The sequence below is a fragment of the Lutra lutra genome, chromosome 9 (assembly GCF_902655055.1).
Source record: "Lutra lutra chromosome 9, mLutLut1.2, whole genome shotgun sequence".
NCBI lineage: Eukaryota > Metazoa > Chordata > Mammalia > Carnivora > Mustelidae > Lutra > Lutra lutra.
In genome coordinates, this window is record NC_062286.1 from 117,337,474 (window position 1) to 117,358,253 (window position 20,780).

The 20,780-nt window shown below is 50.2% G+C and overlaps 2 protein-coding genes and 1 pseudogene across 3 annotated transcripts; 2 read left to right on the forward strand and 1 right to left on the reverse strand.

Moving 5' to 3' along the window:
• Positions 1-926: 926 nt before the first annotated feature.
• LOC125110159 (uncharacterized) lies at positions 927-1,025 on the forward strand (annotated as a pseudogene).
• A 4,558-nt stretch (positions 1,026-5,583) lies between these two features.
• DEFB124 (defensin beta 124) lies at positions 5,584-9,702 on the reverse strand. Its single transcript, XM_047747235.1, has 2 exons — positions 9,645-9,702; positions 5,584-5,766 (listed from the first exon to the last, which is right to left on the reverse strand). Exons 1-2 carry the CDS (start codon positions 9,700-9,702, stop codon positions 5,621-5,623), a joined length of 204 nt encoding a protein of 67 aa, XP_047603191.1. The 3' UTR covers positions 5,584-5,620.
• Positions 9,703-11,148: 1,446 nt separating this feature from the next.
• On the forward strand, positions 11,149-20,212 carry REM1 (RRAD and GEM like GTPase 1). 2 transcript variants are annotated; one of them, XM_047746411.1, is made up of 6 exons: positions 11,154-11,251; positions 11,793-11,930; positions 12,276-12,654; positions 13,744-13,826; positions 18,121-18,322; positions 19,576-20,212. In XM_047746411.1, exons 3-6 carry the CDS (start codon positions 12,315-12,317, stop codon positions 19,845-19,847), a joined length of 897 nt encoding a protein of 298 aa, XP_047602367.1. In that variant the 5' UTR covers positions 11,154-11,251; positions 11,793-11,930; positions 12,276-12,314; the 3' UTR covers positions 19,848-20,212. The 2 variants fall into 2 exon arrangements, with proteins under 2 accessions (XP_047602368.1, XP_047602367.1); XM_047746412.1 differs by lacking the exon at positions 11,793-11,930 and having other exon boundaries at positions 11,149-11,251.
• The last annotated feature ends 568 nt before the right edge of the window (positions 20,213-20,780 follow it).

Genomic DNA, 20,780 nt, shown 5'->3' on the forward strand with positions numbered 1-20,780 from the left:
ATATATGGATTGCAAATATGAACTTAGTAGTCCAAAGAAACCAGAAGAATGCCTCCTGGAGTCAGTGGCTGTGTGTATGAGAGATGGGAATTGCCTCAATTCCCATGCAGGAAAAGCACACAGCAATGAAGGCATTACACTGCGTTGTGTGATTCAACTATGGAGAGGTACTTCTTTTTCACAGAAATGACCATTGATGAAAGGTACTGTATAAGGTATATAGTCCGTGGTATCGTGGTGACAGGTGGTGGTTACTATTGTGGTTAGCACAATAGAGGGGTCAAATCACTACGTTGTACACCTGAAACTAATGTAACTGTGTATTGACTGGACTTCAATGAAAATATAAATAACAAGGGGCACCTGGTTGGTTCAGTCGGGGAAGCAGTGTGCGGCTCCTGATCTTGGAGTTGTGGGTTTGAGTCCCACCTAGGGGTAGAGATTACTTAAAAAGATGAAATCTTTTATAAATAATTAAAATACATTTTTTAAAAGTCTATTTTTCTATTTTTCTTTTTAAAAAAGAAAAGAAATATCCCCTATACATAACCAATAACTTCCTTTGGTGTATCGCCAGAGAAACTTGACCTGTTCCATTGGGGAAACAGACTGTATGGCAGTCTCCAGAAAGGTGCCTTCCTGAGCCATTGTCAAGGAATCTGGGGCCACACCTGATTGTTGCCTGGCTCTCAGACTTCGAGGTAGCCCTGGCACAATAAGCATATTCCACTCAACACTTTGCCATGGAAAACACGGGTGGGGAAGGGAGTAGGGGGGCCACCAAACCTTACCCCAAAGCCCCTACAGTACCTGTCATCTTCACCCTCTTGTTCTTTTCGCTTCTGTAAGCCCAAAGGGATCCACCTGCCAGTGGAACAAGAACTCCTCTAATCTCTAATAGAAGAGTCTCTACGAAAATTCGGATAGTACTCATTTGGGCACCACATATACTAAAATTGAACAGATACAGAGATACATCCCTGTGCAAGGATGACACGCAAATTCATGAAGTGATCCATATTTTTTGCCCTTCAGGCTCCCTGCTCCCCAAGCCTGTTTCTCTGTCTCCCTCTGCCCCCTCAGCTCATGCACACATGTGCATTCTCTATCTCAAATGGATAAGCAAGGAGCACCTGGGTGGCTCAGTGGGTTAAGCCTCTGCCTTCAGCTCAGGTCATGATCTCAGGGTCCTGGGATTGAGCCCCACATTGGGCTCTCTGCTCAGCAGGAAGCCTGCTTCTCCCCACCCCCGCCTGCCTCTCTGCCTACTTGTGATCTCTGTCAAATAAATAAATAAAATATAAAAAAAAAAAACTAACAGAGATTATAAGAGAGGTAAATATTTTGAAACTCATCTATGTTTTATTTTCCTGCAATGTGTTCTAACCATTCTACTCAAGTAATAAAAATTGGAAAATTTTAAGGAAGCTTTGGGAGATATTTTAATGTTAAAAATCTTGTTTTGGGGGCACCTGGGTGACTCAGTGGGTTAAGCCTCTGTCTTCCGCTCAGGTCATGATCCCAGGGTCCTGGGATCGGGCCCCGCATCGGGCTCTCTGCTTGGCGGGGAGCCTGCTTCCCCTCTCTCTGCCTGCCTCTCTGCCTACTTGTGATCTCTGTCTGTCAAATAAATAAAACGTTTTTTAAAAATCTTGTTTTGGAAGACTATCTAAGCACATGTGGAAATGGTTGTGAGACATTTTTAAGTAAAAAACAAAACAAAACAAAGACAAAAAACCAGGACACCAAAAAGTATGTGCAGTTTTATTCCTTTTTATTTGCAAATCCCATTTTACATATATTTTATTTGTGGGTATTTATGTGTAGTGAAAATACTGATGATGTTTGCTTTCTTATTTGTGCTTCTGTTTCCCAAGTTCTCTCCAATGAACATATATTACTTGTAAATTTTAAAAAACACAAGTAAGGGTGAATCTGGAAGATAAAATCAAGTGCCAGAGGGCCAGTGTGGAGTCCCAGCAACACCATTTACTGGTGTATGACCTGGACAACGCTTCACTAAAAGCTTCAGCTGCCTTCCAGAAAAGGAGGGGATAATAGTACCATGACTATGAAAATTAAATGAGATGAGGTGTGTAAAGCCGCTGGTCCTTCCTAATAATGGCCCAGTGATAGTATTGTTATCACTAGAACAGCCGTTCGATGACTCCCTGGGGAATGTTTGTGCTCTGAAATAGTGCTGCTGAATACCAATACACAGCACAAATCCCTTCTGTAGCATTGTCCGCCCCCCTAGCTCACCTTGCATACCTCCAGGGCCAAGGAGCGCTCTTGCTCCCAAACCTTCCCCTTCACAATGGCCTGTCCTACCCATGTGTGGCTACTGTTTTTCTGGGAAGAAACCTTGACCTGAAGTTCAAAGATTTAAGTCCATATCCCAGCTCTGTGCCTCAGGAGCTGTGTGGCTTTGGACAAGTCACTCCCCGTCTCTGAGCTTGGGAGCCTCATCTGTGAAGTATCTTGAGGAACCTTCCACCCTAGAATTGCCTCATCTCCTTGGCCTGTTAGGTACATCCGTATGACCTAGGCAGTGGGATATAGGCTTAGACGATGGTATGTTAGGGTGCTGGGTAGGAAACTGTCCTGCACGTGTGAGGTGTGAGCTTCCAAAAAAACCTATCTAGACTGTTGGGTCTCAGTTCAGTCCCTAGAAGGGTGATGGCTGCCTTCAACATGATGCTCTGAGGGAAACACAGCATTGCTTCTGGAATATTCCTGCCAAAAATGCATAAGCTGAATTCAGTCATGAGGACACATCAGACAAACTCAAACTGAGGGACGTTCCACAAAATAACTGGCCTGACCTCCTCCAAGACATCAGTGTCACAAAACACTGAAGAACAGCTCCAGGTTAAAGGAGGTCAAAGAAATTGACAGCTGCTTGCACTATGTGATCTAGAGGTTTTGTTGAGCTATACAGGACTTTTTCGGAAGAGCTGGTAAAAGCTGAACAAGATCTGAAGATTAGACCATAGAATTTTGTCAATGTGAATGTCCCGAGTTTTGTCATTATACTGTGGTTATATTAAAAAAATGCCTTTGTTTTTAGGAAAAACCCCCTTAAGTATTTAGGCCTAAAGGGGCTCATGTCTTACATACAGATAAATACACACACATATATTTATATCTTTTATATACAGACATATAGAGAGAGAAGAAATGATAAGGTAAAAGTGATAAAATGTTAATATTTGGGAAAACTGGGTGAAGGATCTACGGGAATTCTTTGCATTGTTCTTGCAGATTTTCTGAAGTCTGAAATGTGTGGAGAAGAAGGCCAGCGGCGTGCTTCTGGCTCTGGAGAAAAGACAGTTTTACGGAGCCCTGACAGAGTACGGGAGAATCTCATCTGACCCCACAGCCACCCCATTCAAAGCTAAGATGCCCATTTTGCAGGGGAGGATTCTGACATCAGATGCAGGAAGGGACTTGCCCTGTGCTCACAGCCCAAGGCCTGGACGTGGTAGAGCTGGCATATGAACTTGAATCTGACTCCTCACGCCTCAAACTCATCACCATCTTCACTGCAACAAGGTCACAGACTCCCTGCACCATGTCTGGGACTGAGCAAAGAAAACATAGCTTCTCCACTCTTTGTAGAATAACACAGAGGGGAGGGGTTAGAAGGCAGAACTAAACTTAGTTCACCCCAGGATAAAACTTGGTCTAATTCAACAACTTCAATGTTCTCTTGAGTTTTCTTGAATTCGGAGAGACTCAGTCTATTTGGTATAATTGCTCAGGCTTCCTGATTCCTCCTTTCCTCCCCTGCTTTTCCCAAATAGGACAGCTGTGCTGGGGATGAGGAGTTTCAGTGACTGGCATCTGCTGGAATCTTTCTAGCGGCAGCTGGTTGCTGGTGAACTGGTCAGGCCTCCCGCTGACTCATCAAGGCCTACTGGTGATACTGGCTAAGGTCACCTCACATTGGCGCTCTGTAGTTCTGTGGCCGGCTCTGGGGTTCTTATCTGGCTCTCTTTCTAGGCTCCCAACACAAAGCCCACTCCACCCCACCACACTGGGTCCTAAAACAGGCCCAGAGGCCATCAGTTCAATGTCTAGGTCATCCAGAAACTGAGGGGGATACAGAGGCAAGGCTGATACTCAGGAAGCATGCTTTGTTATTAAAATAATTCAGTACTTTCCTCCTGGTTGGTAAAAAGTGGCTGCCCAAGATCCTTCTGTATCCCCTCCCCGCTCCTCCAGTCCAGCTGCCTCTGGCACCTTCCCAGGTCCCTTTCATACCAGCAACTAAAGGGTTAACATAGCAGCTAGCCTCCAAGACTAGGCTCCAGGCCTGAGACTCACTCCCTCCTTATGGTAAGTATTTTGAATAGCACCACTCTTCTTAGCCAGACCAAGCAAGGGCCTTTCTCTTACTCCAAGACTACCCTGAACTCCTCTGAAAAGTCTCAAAGGACAGTAGGTGAGAGCCCTTCTGTCCTTGGCGTTCCCTTCACCTTATTGAACAGGCCTGCCCCTTTCTGGGCTCCACCCCAGGAGAAGGTGGGTCAACACGGGAGGTCTTCCCCAGCTCTCTTCCCCCACCCCCAGGTCCTGTCTACTATCCTGGCAAATACATTCTTCCCAGCCTGCCTGACACCGGAAGCTGCCGGCCCATAGCCATGTGACACAGCTCTGGCCCCTGAGAAGGAGGCAGAAGTCTGCTGGGGACAGTTCCAGGGACAGCGTTTGCTTTCCTGGTAAAAGTGAGAAACTTGCTCAGTTCAACCCTCCCCCTGCTTCCTGCCTCAAACAATGACGTTGAGCTGAAGTTTTGGAGGCCATAGGGGACCCAACAGGATGCTTGCCCGATGTGGTTTCTGCCTAAATCCAGATAAGCCCCTGCAAGTTGAGATACCTATTTTTCAACCAGATGTCATCCTAATGCAGGGTAACTGGCATGTGACTCTGTCAGCCTACCTCCCAGACTGCTCACATTTTCTCCCTGCCTTCTGGCCTTCCCGTGCCCACGGTTGCCCTGCGTCTGGCTGAGGCCCACTTCTCCCCTCTCTGCTTATCCTGCATAAGTGAAAACTGTTTTCCTAAAAGCCTGTGGTCTTTTTCACCTGGCCAGGCCCCTGCAATACTAAAATAGGAGATAAAGGAACCTAGAGAAATCCTTTCACTCTTGAGGGCCTGCCTTTTAAAATGCCAAAGGATATTAACTCTACCATTATTCATCCTTTCTGTAATTAACTCATTATTATTATTAGCTCACATTGTTACTATTAACTCTAACCTCCTTTTTGCATTCCTTCTATAAGGTCCAATTCTCCTGATATTATCATTTATCCCCACTGCATGGATGAGAAGACTCAGGATGCTTGTGGAGATTGGGTAATTTTTCCAGAGTTGGAGAGAGCAGAAGGGATCTTATAGGCAGACGTGAAACCATTTACCGAGGTCATTAATACCCACTGGCCCCGGGCGCCTCGCTTCCCTTCACCAACCATCCCTCCATCCCAGCCATACCAGGACCTCATGCACCCCCATACCCCCAGCACGGGGTGGCCTGGTGGTGAGCAAGCAGCAAAGGAGAGCCAGTAGCAGGTGTTTATTGGAGAGCAAGGGTGCCAGCCCCAGAACCAGCTCCACATTAAGGCTTAGAGAGCAGAGGCCTGATTCCATAGGGGATGCAGCACAGGGAGGCATCAGGGCACATGTGCATGTAGGTTTCTTGCCTTGTACAGTAAGTCCGGCAGGCCCCCTGGCCCTTCCAGCACCGCTTAAATTCACTTCTCCCTAGGCAGAGGAAGACCACAGGTCACAGGGCAGCCCAGGCATTGCAGGTTAGATTGCTGTGCACAGCTTTGACCATACATCAGGGGTTAAGCCACAGGTCACAGATAAAACCCCTGACCACAAGCTAGACCACGGGACCCACATTAGATCATAAGTCTGGTCTTTTGTTAGCTCTCCAGTCATTGTGTTGGGTGACTGATTACATAACAGCCCACAGGTCATAACTTGGGCCACAGGACACAAACTCTGACCACAGGTCAAGGAGTTAGATTAGATGGAACAGATTAGACTCCTAGTCACAGATGAGACAACTAGTTACAAATGAGCCTTCAGATTTCGGTCCAGGTTAGCCCATAGGTCACAAGTTAGACCACTAGTTATAAGTTAAAAACTGATTTCCTTTTTTTTTTTTAGATTTTTTTTTTTTTTAATTTACTTAGAGAGCAAGTGAGGGGAGGGGCAGAGGGAGATGAAGAGAGACTCTCAAGCAGACTCTGCATTGAGTTTGCAGCCTGACATGGGGCTCGACCTCACAACCCAGGGATCATGACCTGAGCTGGAATCAAGAGTCAGATGCTTGGGGCGCCTGGGTGGCTCAGTGGGTTAAAGCCTCTGCCTTCGGCCCAGGTCATGATCCCGGAGTCCTGGGATAGAGCCCCACATCGGGCTCTCTGCTCAGCGGGTAGCCTGCTTCCCTCTCTCTCTCTGCCTGCCTCTCTGCCTACTTGTGATCTCTGTCTGTCAAATAAATAAATAAAATCTTTAAAAAAAAAAAAAAAAGAGAGTCAGATGCTTAACCAACTGAGACACCCAGGTGCCCCTGGAAACTAATTTCTTGTCCACCCACCCCCTGCTCAGGTACACTCTAAGCACTTTTCATCACAACACTATACAATTACAGTTGATCTTATTATGATCCCTGTAATACAAGGTAAGGAAACTGAGGCACGGGAAAGTTAACAACCTTGCCCAGGATTACAGAGACATGAGGAGCAGAACCACGATTCAAACCCAGATAATCAGGCTCTAAAGTCCACACTCATAATCATGACATAAACTCCCTCGCACACATGGGGACCTGTTAAATGTTAGTGGAGGAATTTCTAGCCACGGGCCATGGAAAAGGTAGGGTTTTGGAGGAACAGGTCCTCCTGTACCCCCTCTAAGGGTCTTTGGTCACAGCCTGAGGCATCGCCTTCATTTATTCATTCAACAAACCTGAGACATTGGGAACACCACAATGAACAAGATGGGCCAAGGTCCATGCCCTCAAGGAGCTTCTAGAAGGAAAGGCAATTAATACCCTAGCGAATAAATACAATCACTAGAACTGTGGAAAGCATCCCGAAGGAAACCATCAGGATGTGGTGATAGCCAGTTAGGACAGGTGTGCAAATGTGAGGAGAGAAGCAGGCTCAGGCAGACCTTTCTGTTCCAGCAGTATTTCTAGGCATGTGACCCAGGTGGGCAGAGAGCAGCTCTGAAGAACTGGGCTGAGCAGGAGCTGGAGGGGAAAGGCTTCCCTCTCTCTTCCTCAATTAAAAGAGATCCCATTGGGGCGCCTGGGGAGCTCAGTCAGTTGGGTGTCTTGATTTTGACTCTGGTCATGATCCCTGCGTTGGGCTCTGGACTCAGTGGGGAGTCTGCTTGGGGTTCTTTCTCTGCCTCTCTCTCTCTCTACCTTTCCCCACCATGTTATCTCTCTCTCTCTCTCTCTCTCAAATAAATAATTTCTTAAAAAGAGAGAGAGAGATCCCACAGAACCCTCCCAATGGACCAACCCACGGGTGTTATTCTGCCCCGTCGACCAGCCATCCTTCCATTCTGCCAAGGTAGAGAATCTTAGAATGAGACGGACCTAGCCTCAAAATCTCTACAAGGCAGAGGATCCACCCTCTGAAGAAGCGAACCGCTACAGTATAGCAGTTAGCGGACGGCGTGAATCCAGCTCAGATCCAAATCCCAGCTCTGCCAGTTCCCCGATGAGTGACCTTGGCCTCAGATTCCTCCTCTGTGGAACTTCCCCCCTTTCAGGGAGCAGCTATATGGACTTTCATCATTCTAGCACAGTGCCTGGCCAATAGTAAACACCCCACACATGGCAAGCGAGATTATCGGAAAGACAGTGCAGAGGGCAGAGCAACTGCAGCCCATTTGCCACCAAGCCTCTCCTTTCATAGGTCAGGACAGGAAGCGAGTTACCCAGCATTTCCCAGCCAGTCAGTGGGGGGTTCTGGAACCAGAACCCAAGACTCTGACTCCCAGGTGAGGGCAGTTCCTATCACTACTCTTAACACATCATCACATTTCGACCTTCTGATGACCCGGAGACCCAGAGTTGCTATTTTCTCCTACATGATCTGTACCTCCTGCCCTGCTCGTCTCTTTGACTTCATCTTCTCTCCTGGTGCACTCCCACTCCAGCCATATGGGTCTCCTCAAGGCTCCTCAGACACATCAGGCACCCTCCTGCCTCCTGGTGCCTGAGAAGATCTTAATATTCTCACCGCAGTCAGATCTCAGCTCAAAAACGACCTTACAGGGGTGCCTGGGTGGCTCAGTGGGTTACCTGAGCCTTCAGCTCAGGTCATGATCCCAGGGTCCTGGGATCGAGCCCCACGTAGGGCTCTCCGCTCAGTGGGTAGCCTGCTTCCCTCTCCCTCTCTGCCTGCCTCTCTGCCTACTTGTGATCTCTGTCAAATAAATAAATAAAATCTTAAAAAAAGGGCGCCTGGGTGGCTCAGTGGGTTAAGCCGCTGCCTTCGGCTCAGGTCATGATCTCAGGGTCCTGGGATCGAGTCCGCATCGGGCTCTCTGCTCAGCAGGGAGCCTGCTTCCCTCTCTCTCTCTCTCTGCCTGCCTCTCCATCTACTTGTGATCTCTCTCTGTCAAATAAATAAATAAAATCTTTAAAAAAAAAAAATCTTAAAAAAAAAAAAAAACCTTACATGAAATGGTGAAGATACCTGAGACTGACTTTATGATAGTTCACTAAAACCAAGCTGGTTCACGGTGACGATTGTTGAGATTGGGTGAAGCTACACCGGGATTTGTTATACTATTTTTAAATTTATGTTTGGAATTTTCTAAAATGAAAAGGTTTCTTTTAAAAATAGCCTTACAGAGGTGCCTGGGTGGCTCAGTGGGTTAAAGCCTCTGCCTTCGGCTCGGGTCATGATCCCAGAGGCCTGGAATCAAGCCCCACATCGGACTCTCTGCTCAGCGGGGAGCCTGCTTCCCTCTCTCTCTCTGTCTGCCTACTTGTGATCTCTATCTGACAAATAAATAAAATCTTTAAAAAATAAATAAATAAATAATACCATTACATTATTCTCTACGTTTGCATTAAAAAAAAGACTCACCTTGTTCTTTATATTAATCTCTCTACATTCATGTAAATTTCAAGTTGTTCAGAATAAAAAATACCCAGGGCCTCCCTTGACCATCCCCATCAGCTCTCCCATCCATACCTCCCCCCACCACAAGCACACACCACGCTGACCCCTGGCTCTGCTTCTATTCTTCTGAACACTTATCACCACCTGATATATCATGTGTTTATTTGGTTCTTTTCTGTCTAAAATACCAGCACCATGAAAGCAAGGACCTTGTTTTCTTTCCCTGACAGATCCCCAACAGCTGTCATGGTGTCAACCCAAAGTAAATATTCTTCAAAAAATAATTGTTGCGCAAACCCCACTTTAAGGATTAAGAAACTGAGGTGCAGACTGATTTAGGAAGTTGCCCTAAGGGGCCCAGCAGGTTAGAGGTGGGACCAGAAAACAAACACTGGTCTAGGCCTCCTCTATCCCCCAGAACCTTGGACGCTATTACACAGACACACACACACACAGACACACACACACACACACACTTACCTGGAGGCAGATGACCCAGGGCCAGGAGAGCCACAATGAGCAGCGGCAGCTGTGTCATGACCACAGAGAACACCAGAGGAGCCAGGCATACTGAGCACTGCTGCCTGCGGCCCAGCCTTTATCAGGCTGCAGATCAAGGCTGGAGTGTGGGCAACCAGAGGCCTGAGTGGGAGGCTGAGGCTCTGTGAGCCCAAGGATGTAGCTGGATCTCAGCCAGCTCTGCGGCAAACTGCTCAGCCATACAGTGAATGAGCGGCCAAGCGGCCGAGCTGGAACTAGAAGCTAAGTTGCCCGACAAGATACCAGTCACAGTCCATCTTGTAGGAAAGGGATGCTCAGAAGGCCAAACCACAGAAGGAGGCCAGGCGTGAGGGGGTACAGTGTCTGCCCGGAGTCCTGTGAGGGCTGAGCTAATCTACAGGCCTGCTCTGGGAGTTGCTCTGAGCTGGACACCTGGATCCCCTCAGCCATGACAATGAACCCCACGCACAGGTACAGCCTGGTCTGCAAGGGCCCACATACAAACCCACCCCCATCCTTCGAGACCTCAAAGGAAGTACCCTGCTCAAAGAGCCTGGATCCTGGTCCCTCAGATGGCTGGAATCACCAATTCCCTACAGCCAACTGCCCTACTCTATCACAATGTGTCTCTCCTTCTCCAAGTGCCTAAGAAGAATTATTTTTAAAGCCAAGGGCGGTGATGGAAAGGGACAGTTGGCTGAGAGGCAGAATCCTGAACGCTGGGCCCAGATAAGCTTCAGTGTAATCATCCTTCTAGTGTTGTGCTGGAATTAAATGAGCTAATAATGGAGGCAAAGTTCTCAAATCATACCAGCCACAGCCCAAATGTCCAGTAAATATTCATCAGGGAGGGGACAGGCTTTCTTCCAGGCCCAGGACCGCCTCTTGCATAAAAAGTGCTTAACCTAGAACTTGGTGAATGAACGAATGGAATGCCAAAATCAGATATCCAGAAGTCTTCAGTGCAGACTTCCTAGGCTCCCTCCTCCCCTGAAGCCACCTCCCCAGATTAATTCTCCATCCAGAGCTGAATTTCTCAAAGTGGGGTCCATGAACTCTGCAAGATCACTGAGCATTTGTTTAATATGCAGATTCCTGAATATGCAACTGTTTAATATGCAGATTCCCCCAGAACGGGCTGAATCCGCCTCTCCTGAAGGGTGAGACCTCAGAAGCAACATTCAACCAGCTCCCCAGGTGGATTCTGCGAGGGCTAAAGTTGGCGCGCCACGTCGCTGGCGTGGATACAGAGGGGGTCCACACACAGGAATTTAGAAATCCCTTCTTTTCTCTCTCTCGCCCCCCACCCCAACACTGCCACCACCACCCCAGGAGAAAGCCTTGCAGCAGTGGGTCAAGGGAGCTCTGCGGAAAGTCGAGAAGTCGTTGGGCGGCGGAGGCCTCGGGGCGGGGACCCCGGGGCTGCCCTGACGGGGCGGGGCTGGACGGGGCGGGGTCGCGGCTCCTCCCTCGGCCCCGGCGGCTGGGCGGGACCGGCCCGAGGGGCTGCGCGCAGAGGCGGTGGTGCAGCCTGCAGCACCCGCCAGCTGCGGCGGCCGGGGACCCTGGACCCCTCCCCACGCGAGGTAAAGGCCCGCGCAGCCCGCCGCCAACTTAGTCAAGTTGGAGCGGAGTTCTCCAGGCGCCTGACTGGGGGGGCGGAGGGCGGGGGGAGGCTCTGCGGCGCAGGCAGGGGCGAGGGAGGCCTCGAACCCACGTCCCGGGGTAAGGGTCCTCCAGCCTGGGGCCTAGTGGGTTGGAGAGCCTCGGACAAGGAGCCCTCCCGGGATCAGGGGACTCACACCCAGGACCCGGGGCGGGGGAAGCTCGGTCTCAGACTCCAGGAATGGCACATGAGCCCCCAGGCCTTGTAGGTCCCTTCCCCGCCTCCCTCCAGGACCCTGTCCTATCACCAAAACTGGGTCTCCGCAGCCTCGAAACCCCCACCCCCCAACAGCCGCTGGAGGCCGTCGCGCCAGCCTCTCCTGAATTTTTCACGTAGGGGGCGGGCCGAACACGCCGTTCCCATGGCACCAGGGTGCTCGGGTTACAGGCGAGGGAACCCCCAGACCCCCCTCGCCCTTTGCCCTTCGGAATACCAACCCACTCCATCCTGCCTCTTCTCAGCTCAACCCACTTAGGAGATGGGGCCGCGGAAGGGAACCCCCCAGGAGCCCTCAACCCTCCAACCCTGATCTGAGCCTTGGAGAAGAGAACTGTGGGGAAGGGGAGGACCGGGCAATTAAGGCGACTTTCGGAACATAGGTCCCATGTTCCAAATGCGAGGGGCGCGTCTGTGTACACGGGTGTGTGCGTGCGTGTATGGGCATGCCACCTCGCTGCCGCCCCTCTGTCTGTCTCCGTGTGTCCTGGGGCTTGGGGTCATCCTCAAGGCATAGGAAGTGACCTGTGGGTGTGCAAGCGCACACTCACATGTCCCAGCCTGACCCAGGTTTACTCTGGCCCCAAAGCCAGGAAGCCCCCACCCCAAGGAGCTGAGGCGCCTCCTCCTGTCATTTGAACAAGAGAAGGTCTGGAGGAAGTCCTCTTGGGAGTTCATCTGCACCCTGCAATGCCTGGTTCACTACCATTCTTGCTTCTTGCTTACAGAAGGAGAGAAGGAAGGAACAAAGCCCCTCCCACCCAAGGATGACACTAAACACCCAGCAAGACACAAAAACCCCCCTGCGTCGGCGAGCCAGCACGCCACTGACCCTGTCTCCCCGGGGCCACCAGCCTAGCCTCCTGTGTGCAGCACCTTCCACAAAATCCCAGCATCCCCGGCTGGGCCAGTCAGCCTCCCTCAATCCTCCCACCCGGCAACCTTCGCCTGCCCCCAATGGTTGGTCCTCTGAATCCAGTGACTCCGAAGGCTCCTGGGAGGCTCTCTACCGCGTGGTACTGCTTGGAGACCCTGGCGTAGGGAAGACCAGCCTGGCCAGCCTCTTTGCCGGGAAGCAAGAGCGGGACCTCCATGAACAGCTGGGAGGTAGGGACCCTGTGGGCTGGGTTGGGATGTGGCCAAAGGAGTGAAAGGCCTGTCATCAGGGGCACAAGGCTGCCAAGAAGAGTTGTGCAACTCACGCACAGCTCAACTTGAAAGGGCATCATTCACACAGACTATGAAGTGAATGGTCCCCACACACACCCCCACAAGACAGTGCAGTGCACAGTCCGCACAATGGTCTATAGGAGGGAAATGCCTTGAATAGTGAGAAGGTTGCCCATTTCTCATGGATGAGGTATATGATTAATTTCCATGTCATAAGGGAAGCAATTCTGAGTTCCATGAATCTCAGATGGAAAGAAATGGCAGGCTTGCACCCCACTCCCAGCCCTAACTTCCCAGCCCTAACTTCCACTGATTCGCAGATCTTCCTAGCCCCACAGACAACCATCCATGGCTACCATGACCTACAGCAAAACTAAGATCCTGCCCCAAATGGAGACTCTCCAGGTTCCTTCTTTATTCCCGAGAGATGCAGTGAGCCGAGAGGGTCAGGGACCCCAGGATGAGGGGAGACAGAGACAGGACAGAAGAAATGAAGAAGGGTTCCTACAGGACCAGCTGAGAGGACACAGACTGAGTGCAGAGGGAGGTTGGTTAAAAGCAAAGAGAAAGTGGGGACACTCTGGCCAGGCCCCTTCTCTAGCCTTGACCCCTCTGAGTGTGAGAGCCCCAGATGAGAGGTGTACATATTTACTTGTAGGTGTGACAAATGGGGAAACTGAGGCCCGAAGAGGGTAATGTGACCTGCCCAAAGCATACCCTAAGTTAGGGACAGAGAGGGACTGGGAGAATTCCCAGCCCAGCTTTAACCCCACCATCCCATGCTCATCAATCAACCAAAATGACAAAAGCTTTCTCAGCCCCTACTACATGCCAGATATGATGCTGGGAGCTGGGGAGACATGGGCTCCTCATGGAGCTTCTTGACCTATCAGGAGAGACACATCAAACAAGTGTGGAGCACAAGTGGGGTGGAGGGGCACTGTAACCAGAAAGGGAACTAGAGGGGCCACACCCTCCCCATGCCTGCCCCTCCTCCCTGAGATCTGGCTCTTTCCTCGGTTGCAGAAGATGTGTACGAGAGGACCCTCACGGTGGATGGAGAGGATACCACGCTCGTGGTCATGGACACCTGGGAGGCTGAGAAACGGGTATGGCACAGTAAGCAGGACTTGGGGGGAGGGATGCTGAACCTGGTACCAGACTCCTGTCCCCTCCTAGGATACAAAACAGCAGGGAGAGGGCGAGGCCATCCTCAGCAGCCCCCAAAACCCACAGCTTCCAAGCGGCCTTTGCAGCAAAGGCAGAAGAACCTCATGACCCCAAGTCCTTTTCTCACTCCACTGATCCCCTCTGCAGCCATCCCAGGAGGTGCAAACCTCCACCTCGTCTTCAGCACCCTCATCCCACTGCCCCCCCACACGCACTGTGCAGAGGAACACTGCGTTTAGCACCAAAATGCCTGAGGGTAACCCCCCACACCTTTCTCTTCCTTACAGTCGTGTGACAGTCGTGTGACTTTGTGCAAGTGACTCACCACCCTCAGTTTTCCCACCTGATAAATGGGTTAATCATTCCTGCCTTCCTTACCAGCTGTTTTTTTTTTTTAAGATTTTATTTATTTATTTGACAGAGAGAGATCACAAGTAGACAGAGAGGCAGGCAGAGAGAGAGAGGAGGAAGCAGGCTCCCTGCTGAGCAGAGAGCCCGATGCGGGACTCGATCCCAGGACCCTGAGATCATGACCTGAGCCGAAGGCAGCGGCTTAACCCACTGAGCCACCCAGGCGCCCTCCAGCTGGTTTTTTTTTTAAGTTCTTAACCAATTTCACAGCGGTGAGCACAGTTTGGAGCATGCAGCAATGCTAAACATAGGTGAAGAAATGTAAATTATGATCATTCTTATTCCTCATAACTTGGTAGCTAGTAAAGAAGGAAACCAAAGGATGTCCTCCCCTACCGGGTTCCAGAGTAGGAAGAAAAGAACAGGTAGGGATATGCCCCTTGTTATTCTTTTCTTACTTTGTTTGAGTTTTCCTTTGTCTTGCTATGCAGATAATACATGCTTATTCTAGAACTTTGAAGAAATACAACCAAGTAGAGAGAAAGATGTAAAAATCACCTGGGAGCCTATCTCCGTAAAGGGTAGGCCCCGCCCCTAACATGCAGGGAGGCCACGCCTATAGGGTGGGGCTTAGGAGGGCACTGTCCGGTGATTGACAAGAATGGCTAAGAGCTCCAGGGATAGGCGGGAAGGATAGGGAAGATGCTAAGTGGCTGATTCCTTTCCACGAGGATAAAAGGACACCCAGCTCCAAATGAGCATGATAACGATGATGATGGTCCTCCTAGCAGCAGCTGACATTTATGGAATACCCTCCAAGTGTCAGCCCCTGTGCTAAGCGCTGGATATATGTATTAAGACGTTCAGTCAAAACAAATACAATAGGTGAGTATTCTGATTCCATCCTGCTGATGAGGAAATCAAAGCTCAGAGACCAAGTGAGATTCGAACCCAGATCTATATGCCCCCGACCCTGTACTCTTATGCACCAGGAATGTCCCTCTCCCTCCCCTCTGGGTACATCACCTTCTGAGCCTTCAGCTAGGGTTTCACTCATTCACTCATTCATTCACCAGGAAACACTGGCTGAGTATGAATCATGGGCCTTGACACTGAAGACCCAGCAGTGAGTAGGACAGACATGTCCCTTGGTTTCATGGAGGTCACAGACTGGTGAGGGGCGAGGGGGTCACTTTTTGAATGCAGTTGAAAATCCAGTGGGCAGAGTCCAGTGAATTCAGGAAAGTGATCAGCCTGGGAGTCCGATTTGGGAGACCAGGGAGGAAGAGTACTGGAACTGGAATTCATGTGCCCAGCTGGCTTTATGGACTTGGGAATGTTTTCTCTTCTTCTTTGGCGCTTGGACTTCCTACAAGCAAAATGGGGAAACTGAACCAATTTCCCTGACTGGTGATGGTGGAGGCAATTTCTGTAGCGGGTCCATGCAGTAGCAGTGCCACCAGAATAAGCATCCATCCTTTCGACAGATGGGCCCCTTTGGTGTGAGAGAGGCAGGATCTTGGGGTGCCTGGTGGCTCAGTCATTAAGCGTCTGCCTTTGGCTCAGATCATGATCCCAGGGTCCTGGAATTGAGCCCCACATCGGGCTCCCTGCTCAGTGGGAAGCCTGATTCTCTCCCTCTCCCACTCCCCCTGCTTGTGTTCCCTTTCTCACTCTCTCTCTCTCTGTCAAATAAATAAATAAAATCTTAAAAAAAAAGAGAGAGAGAGAGAGAGAGAGGCAGGATCTGCCAGAATTGGGTGGACCTTTGGCTTATGAAGTAGTGCCCTAGCTGGCCTGACCATTAGGGTCACCTAGAGAATATAAAAAAAATCAAATATCTGGGGCACCTGGGTGACTCAGTCGGTTAAGCACCAGACTCTTGATTTTGGCTCAGGTCACGATCTCATGGGATGTGAGATGGAGCCCCGCATAGGGCTTCAGGCTCAGCGGGGAGTCTGCCTGAGATTCTTTCTCTCCCTCTCCCTGTGCTCCTCCTCCCCCCAACTCACATGCTCTCTCACTTTCTCTCTCTCTCAAATAAATAAGTAAACTTTTTTTAAAAATTAAATTCTCAGGTCTCACCCCAGACCTAATGAATAAGAACCTACAAAAATGGGGTCCTGTAACCTATATTTCTAATCACACCCCCAGGAGTCCTACCCATAGATCCATGTTCCAATGGGCTTCTGTGATCCTAACACCATAGCAAATCCTTCATAAACATCTGTGCAATGAATCAGTTGAATGCTCAAGCCACACACTTTCTTTCTACAGATAGGGAAACTGAGACCCAGAGGGAGGAAGGAACCTGTCCATAGTAAGATAAAGAACTCACATCCATCTGACTCAGCCCATGGTTATTTGGCCTGGGGAAGGGTCAGTCAGGCTGTGGAGAACTTAATCTCTTCGACAGTGTGTTGACCATTGATCTGATGCTTTCCTACTCAACCATCTTACTGGGTTATCAGAAAATTCTTCTGGCTTCTTGCTCCCTCAAAAACAGTGCCTCTGCCACACTCGGTATTTCCTACCCCTGGTCTACTGTCCTCTCCTGTTCATTCCCTCAAACCCTACTTCCTGGTCCGCTCTTACACCCTCCCCACACTGTACCAGGTTGAGTTCTTCTGACCTCCTCCCTTCATCCCCCATGGCTCCTCCAGCCACATGCTCCTGCCTCTTAATGCTACTTATCACAGGGCATCAAAATTCTTGACTTCTAGGGCCTCCCTTCCAGCCCATGAGCTTTTGGAAGATAGGAACAGTGTCTTACTAAACACTTGTAAAGTTGTCACCCAGCTGGTCCAGTCTCAGCATGCTGTCCTTGACAAAAGATTGCCACCCAAAACAGCATATCAAAATTGCTCCAGTTCTCCCCTTCCTTGTCAAAGAATTTGCAAGGACTCTGCTTCTTAAATACTCCACCTTGGGGCACCTGGGTGGCTCAGTCATTAAGTGCCTGCCTTTGGCTCAGGTCATGATCCCAGCGTCCTGGGATTGAGTCCCGTGTTGGGCTCCCTGCTCATTGGGAAACCTGCTTCTCCGTCTTCCCCTCCCCCTGCTTATGTTCCTGCTTTCACTGCCTCTCTCTGTGTCAAATAAATAAATAAAATCTTAAAAAAAAAAAAAATACCCGCCTCTCCCACCCCTTCCCTTACATTCCACAGTTGCTCCTCCACTTCTCTCTTCAACACTGGCCTGGAAAATGCCTCCCCTTGAAATCAGCCTCCCTTCTCACTTCTCTCCCTTCCTTTTGCCTCTCTTTTTAAAAGATTTTGTTTGGTTATTTATTTATTTATTCATTTAGAGACGTAGTGAGTGGGAGAGGGGCAGAGGGAAAGGGAGAGAGAACCTCAAGCAGACTCCGCACTGAGCGTGAAGCCTAATGTGTGGCTTGGCCCCATAACCCCGAGACCATGACCTGAGCCAAAATCAAGAGTCAGATGCTTAACCCACCGAGCCACCCAGGCGCCCCCACTTTGTCTGTTAATTGGACTGCAGAAGGCCACAAGAAGTGTCTAGCAAGGCTGAAGCCTTCTCAGAAACCAGACAGAAGAGCTGAACCCTCCTTAGCGGGAAGGGGAACCAAGAAATCTTTTGACTCCAGTGCCTGGCCTCCAGAAGCAATCAATGAATGAGAAAATGTAGTGAGGTGTGATTAGCCCAGCTTTCCACACAGAGAAACTAAGGCTCAGAGACAACTAGTGATTTACCCAAGGTGACACAGAATAATGGCAGAATTTGTCCCCCAAACCTGTCCAGAGTAAAACCTCAGCCCCAGCGCCCCCATCAGACCATTCCAGCCCCACCTTTCTCAGCCAGGGCCCTCTGGCTGAGAAGTAGGTACCTTTGGAGAATGGGCCTGGGGCCGCTCTGTTGCAGGATGAAAGCTGGAGCCAGGATTCGTGCCTGGAGGTGGGCAGCGCCTATGTCATTGTGTACTCCATCGCGGACAGAGGCAGCTTCGAGAGTGCCTCTGAGCTCCGCATTCAGCTGCGGCGCACACATCAGGCGGACCACGTGCCCATCATCCTGGTAGGCAACAAGGCTGACCTGGCCCGCTGCCGGGAAGTCTCCGTGGAAGGTGAGCCCTCCACTCCACCCTCCTTCCCCAGCTTCCTCTCAATCTGCTGTCACTGCTCCTCCTCCTGTGCCCTCCATCTCAGGGATTGTCACCCCACCCTCGCCCCCATCACGCATCTACATGCCTAAGCCTGAAAGCTAGGAACTATTCTTGCTTCCTCTCCCACTCCCCCAAACCAGCTGCCAAATCCTGTCAGGTCCACCGCCCTTAACCCCTCGTTCCCTTCCCCCTGTGCTCACAATCTCTGCCCCATCCTGGCATCTCCACCTTAGCCTGGGCCAGCCCCTGTACTTTTCTCTCCCCATTCAATCCTTTCTCCTTGCCAGCTGTCAAGAGTTTTCTAAAACCATATCTGACATTGTCACTCCTTTGCTTTAGTCACTAATTTGCTTAAAAATTCCCCTATGGTTCTCCCATGCCCTCAGACAGAGATACTATCCACCAGGCATGATAGGCCCGGTGCCTATAAGCTCTCCAAAGGCTTACATCTGGGGTCTGAAACGATTATTAGCTCCAAAACACCGTGAGAAAGTTGCAAATTAAAATTTCACAAAACTTTAATCATCTACAATATACAATATTGTGGCAGCTGACAACTACAAACCAAAACGTTTAGTTACAGATAATTTGTACTCAAAGTGGGGTAGGGAATATTTCAGTGCGTTTGATAATATCGTATGGGAGCCCAGAAAGATCTCAAAATGGCCGTTCTTGCAGGGCAAAATCTAAAAACGAAGGAAACTGAGAGCCAGAGCGTATAAGCCAGTTCCACGGGGTCACCAGCATCTAAGCACTAGAACCCAGACCCCTGTCTCCCAGCCTAATGGCTTTCTGAAGATGGAAGACCATATGCATTGTGAGCAGACAGCCCCAAACTCCCCAGCATAATCCCCAGATTTTGTTAATACTCTGGTTCACCGACCTCATCCCAAACTTACTGAATCAGATCTTTGCTGGTGGGCTCAGGAATCTGCATTTTAACAAGCTCCCCCAGATAACGCTGATGCACATCTCAGACCCCTTACCTGGCCTTCAAGCCCCTTCCCAGCCTGTCTTCCCAGCCTCATTCTGCTTCCAGTATCAGTCACTAGCCTGTGAACTAACTCCTCAGAGCCAGGTCTCATTTATCTCCGACTCCCCTGGTACCCAGCACAAGGTAGGACCAAAAGAAAAAACGCTTAGCTTGAGACTAAACACAACTCTTCCCACCTTTATGTCCCCCTCTACCTGGCCCTCCTGACCCCGCCCCTCAGAGGGCCGCGCCTGCGCAGTGGTGTTCGACTGCAAATTCATCGAGACATCGGCCACGCTGCAGCACAACGTGGCCGAGCTCTTCGAGGGCGTGGTGCGCCAATTGCGCTTGCGCCGCCGGGACAGCGCGGCCCCCGAGACATCAGCCCTCCGAAGGCGGGCGAGCCTGGGCCAGCGGGCTCGGCGCTTCCTGGCCCGCCTGACGGCCCGCAGCGCCAGCCGTCGGGCGCTCAAGGCCCGCTCCAAGTCTTGCCACAACCTGGCGGTGCTCTGAAGCCGCGTGCCCCTCGCCCCCAGGGCTAGCGGAACATTGGGCGCAATCTGAGCTCCACCGATGCCATCGAGGGGCCACGACGTAGTTGCCTGGAGTCTGCACAGTGGGCGGTGCCTGCCTGCTGCCCCGAGGACTGGAGCATCTCCCCTAGCCGCAGCTTCAGGCACCCCTCCACCCTGGGAAGCAGTGGACAGACTATGGGACCGAAGCCTCAAAGTGGACACAGAGTAGGTTTTGGTTTTTGTTTTTATGCGCCGCAAGCCTTTTTGTAAAAATCTTTGTCCCTGGGCTCTGGCCAACTCCACACAATAAACCAGACCAGAAGGGTATCCAGTCTGAATGCCCAGACCTCTTCTTTTGGGCTCTTCCAGGCATCTCCACGTCCCCACTGTCCCATCTACACTGGCTGCAGACTGGGTTAGCCTGCTGACCTGGATTCAAGGTCAGTCAATCAAATCACTGGACGGGTTGCATGTTCAGGCCCTTCTCCCAACCACTGGGCATGGCCCCTGGTGCCGGTCTTTGTGGGAGACCCAGTGGTGCACAGACAACCATAATTCAGTGTGATGACCTCCTATTCTTTTCATCAACCCATTTCTTAGATTATAGGTTCATAAAATCTTATTTGGAAGGAATCTGAGCATTCATCCTCACAATATAGTAGCTCTTTTTTGTTAGGAGCTGTGGTTTAAGCTGTCACAACTAGTAACTAATCTTCACAAACCCTATGTACTAAGTAGAAAATTAGAGGCACAGGATGGTGAAGGTTCATACTCAAGATCATAGAGCTGCTATAAAGGAAGTTGTCAAGATTCCAGCCCCGGCTTGTCAGGCTAGAGTCTGCCCTATCCACAATCCTCTCAGAGAATGTGACAAAAAGCTATAGAATTCCAGGGAAATGAACTTTCAAACACAGGTTTGCTTGTAATTTAA

Bases quoted from the DNA above. Each gene is read 5' to 3' on its own strand.
- DEFB124 (XM_047747235.1), bottom strand. From the start codon at position 9,702: ATGACACAGCTGCCGCTGCTCATTGTGGCTCTCCTGGCCCTGGGTCAT. The intron at 5,767-9,644 runs GTAAGTGTGTGT...TCCTCTGCCTAG, and splicing joins CCTGGGTCATCTGCCTCCAG to GGAGAAGTGAATTTAAGCGG.
- REM1 (XM_047746412.1), top strand. From the start codon at position 12,315: ATGACACTAAACACCCAGCAAGACACAAAAACCCCCCTGCGTCGGCGA. The intron at 12,655-13,743 runs GTAGGGACCCTG...CCTCGGTTGCAG, and splicing joins CCTCCATGAACAGCTGGGAG to AAGATGTGTACGAGAGGACC. The intron at 13,827-18,120 runs GTATGGCACAGT...GCTCTGTTGCAG, and splicing joins CCTGGGAGGCTGAGAAACGG to GATGAAAGCTGGAGCCAGGA.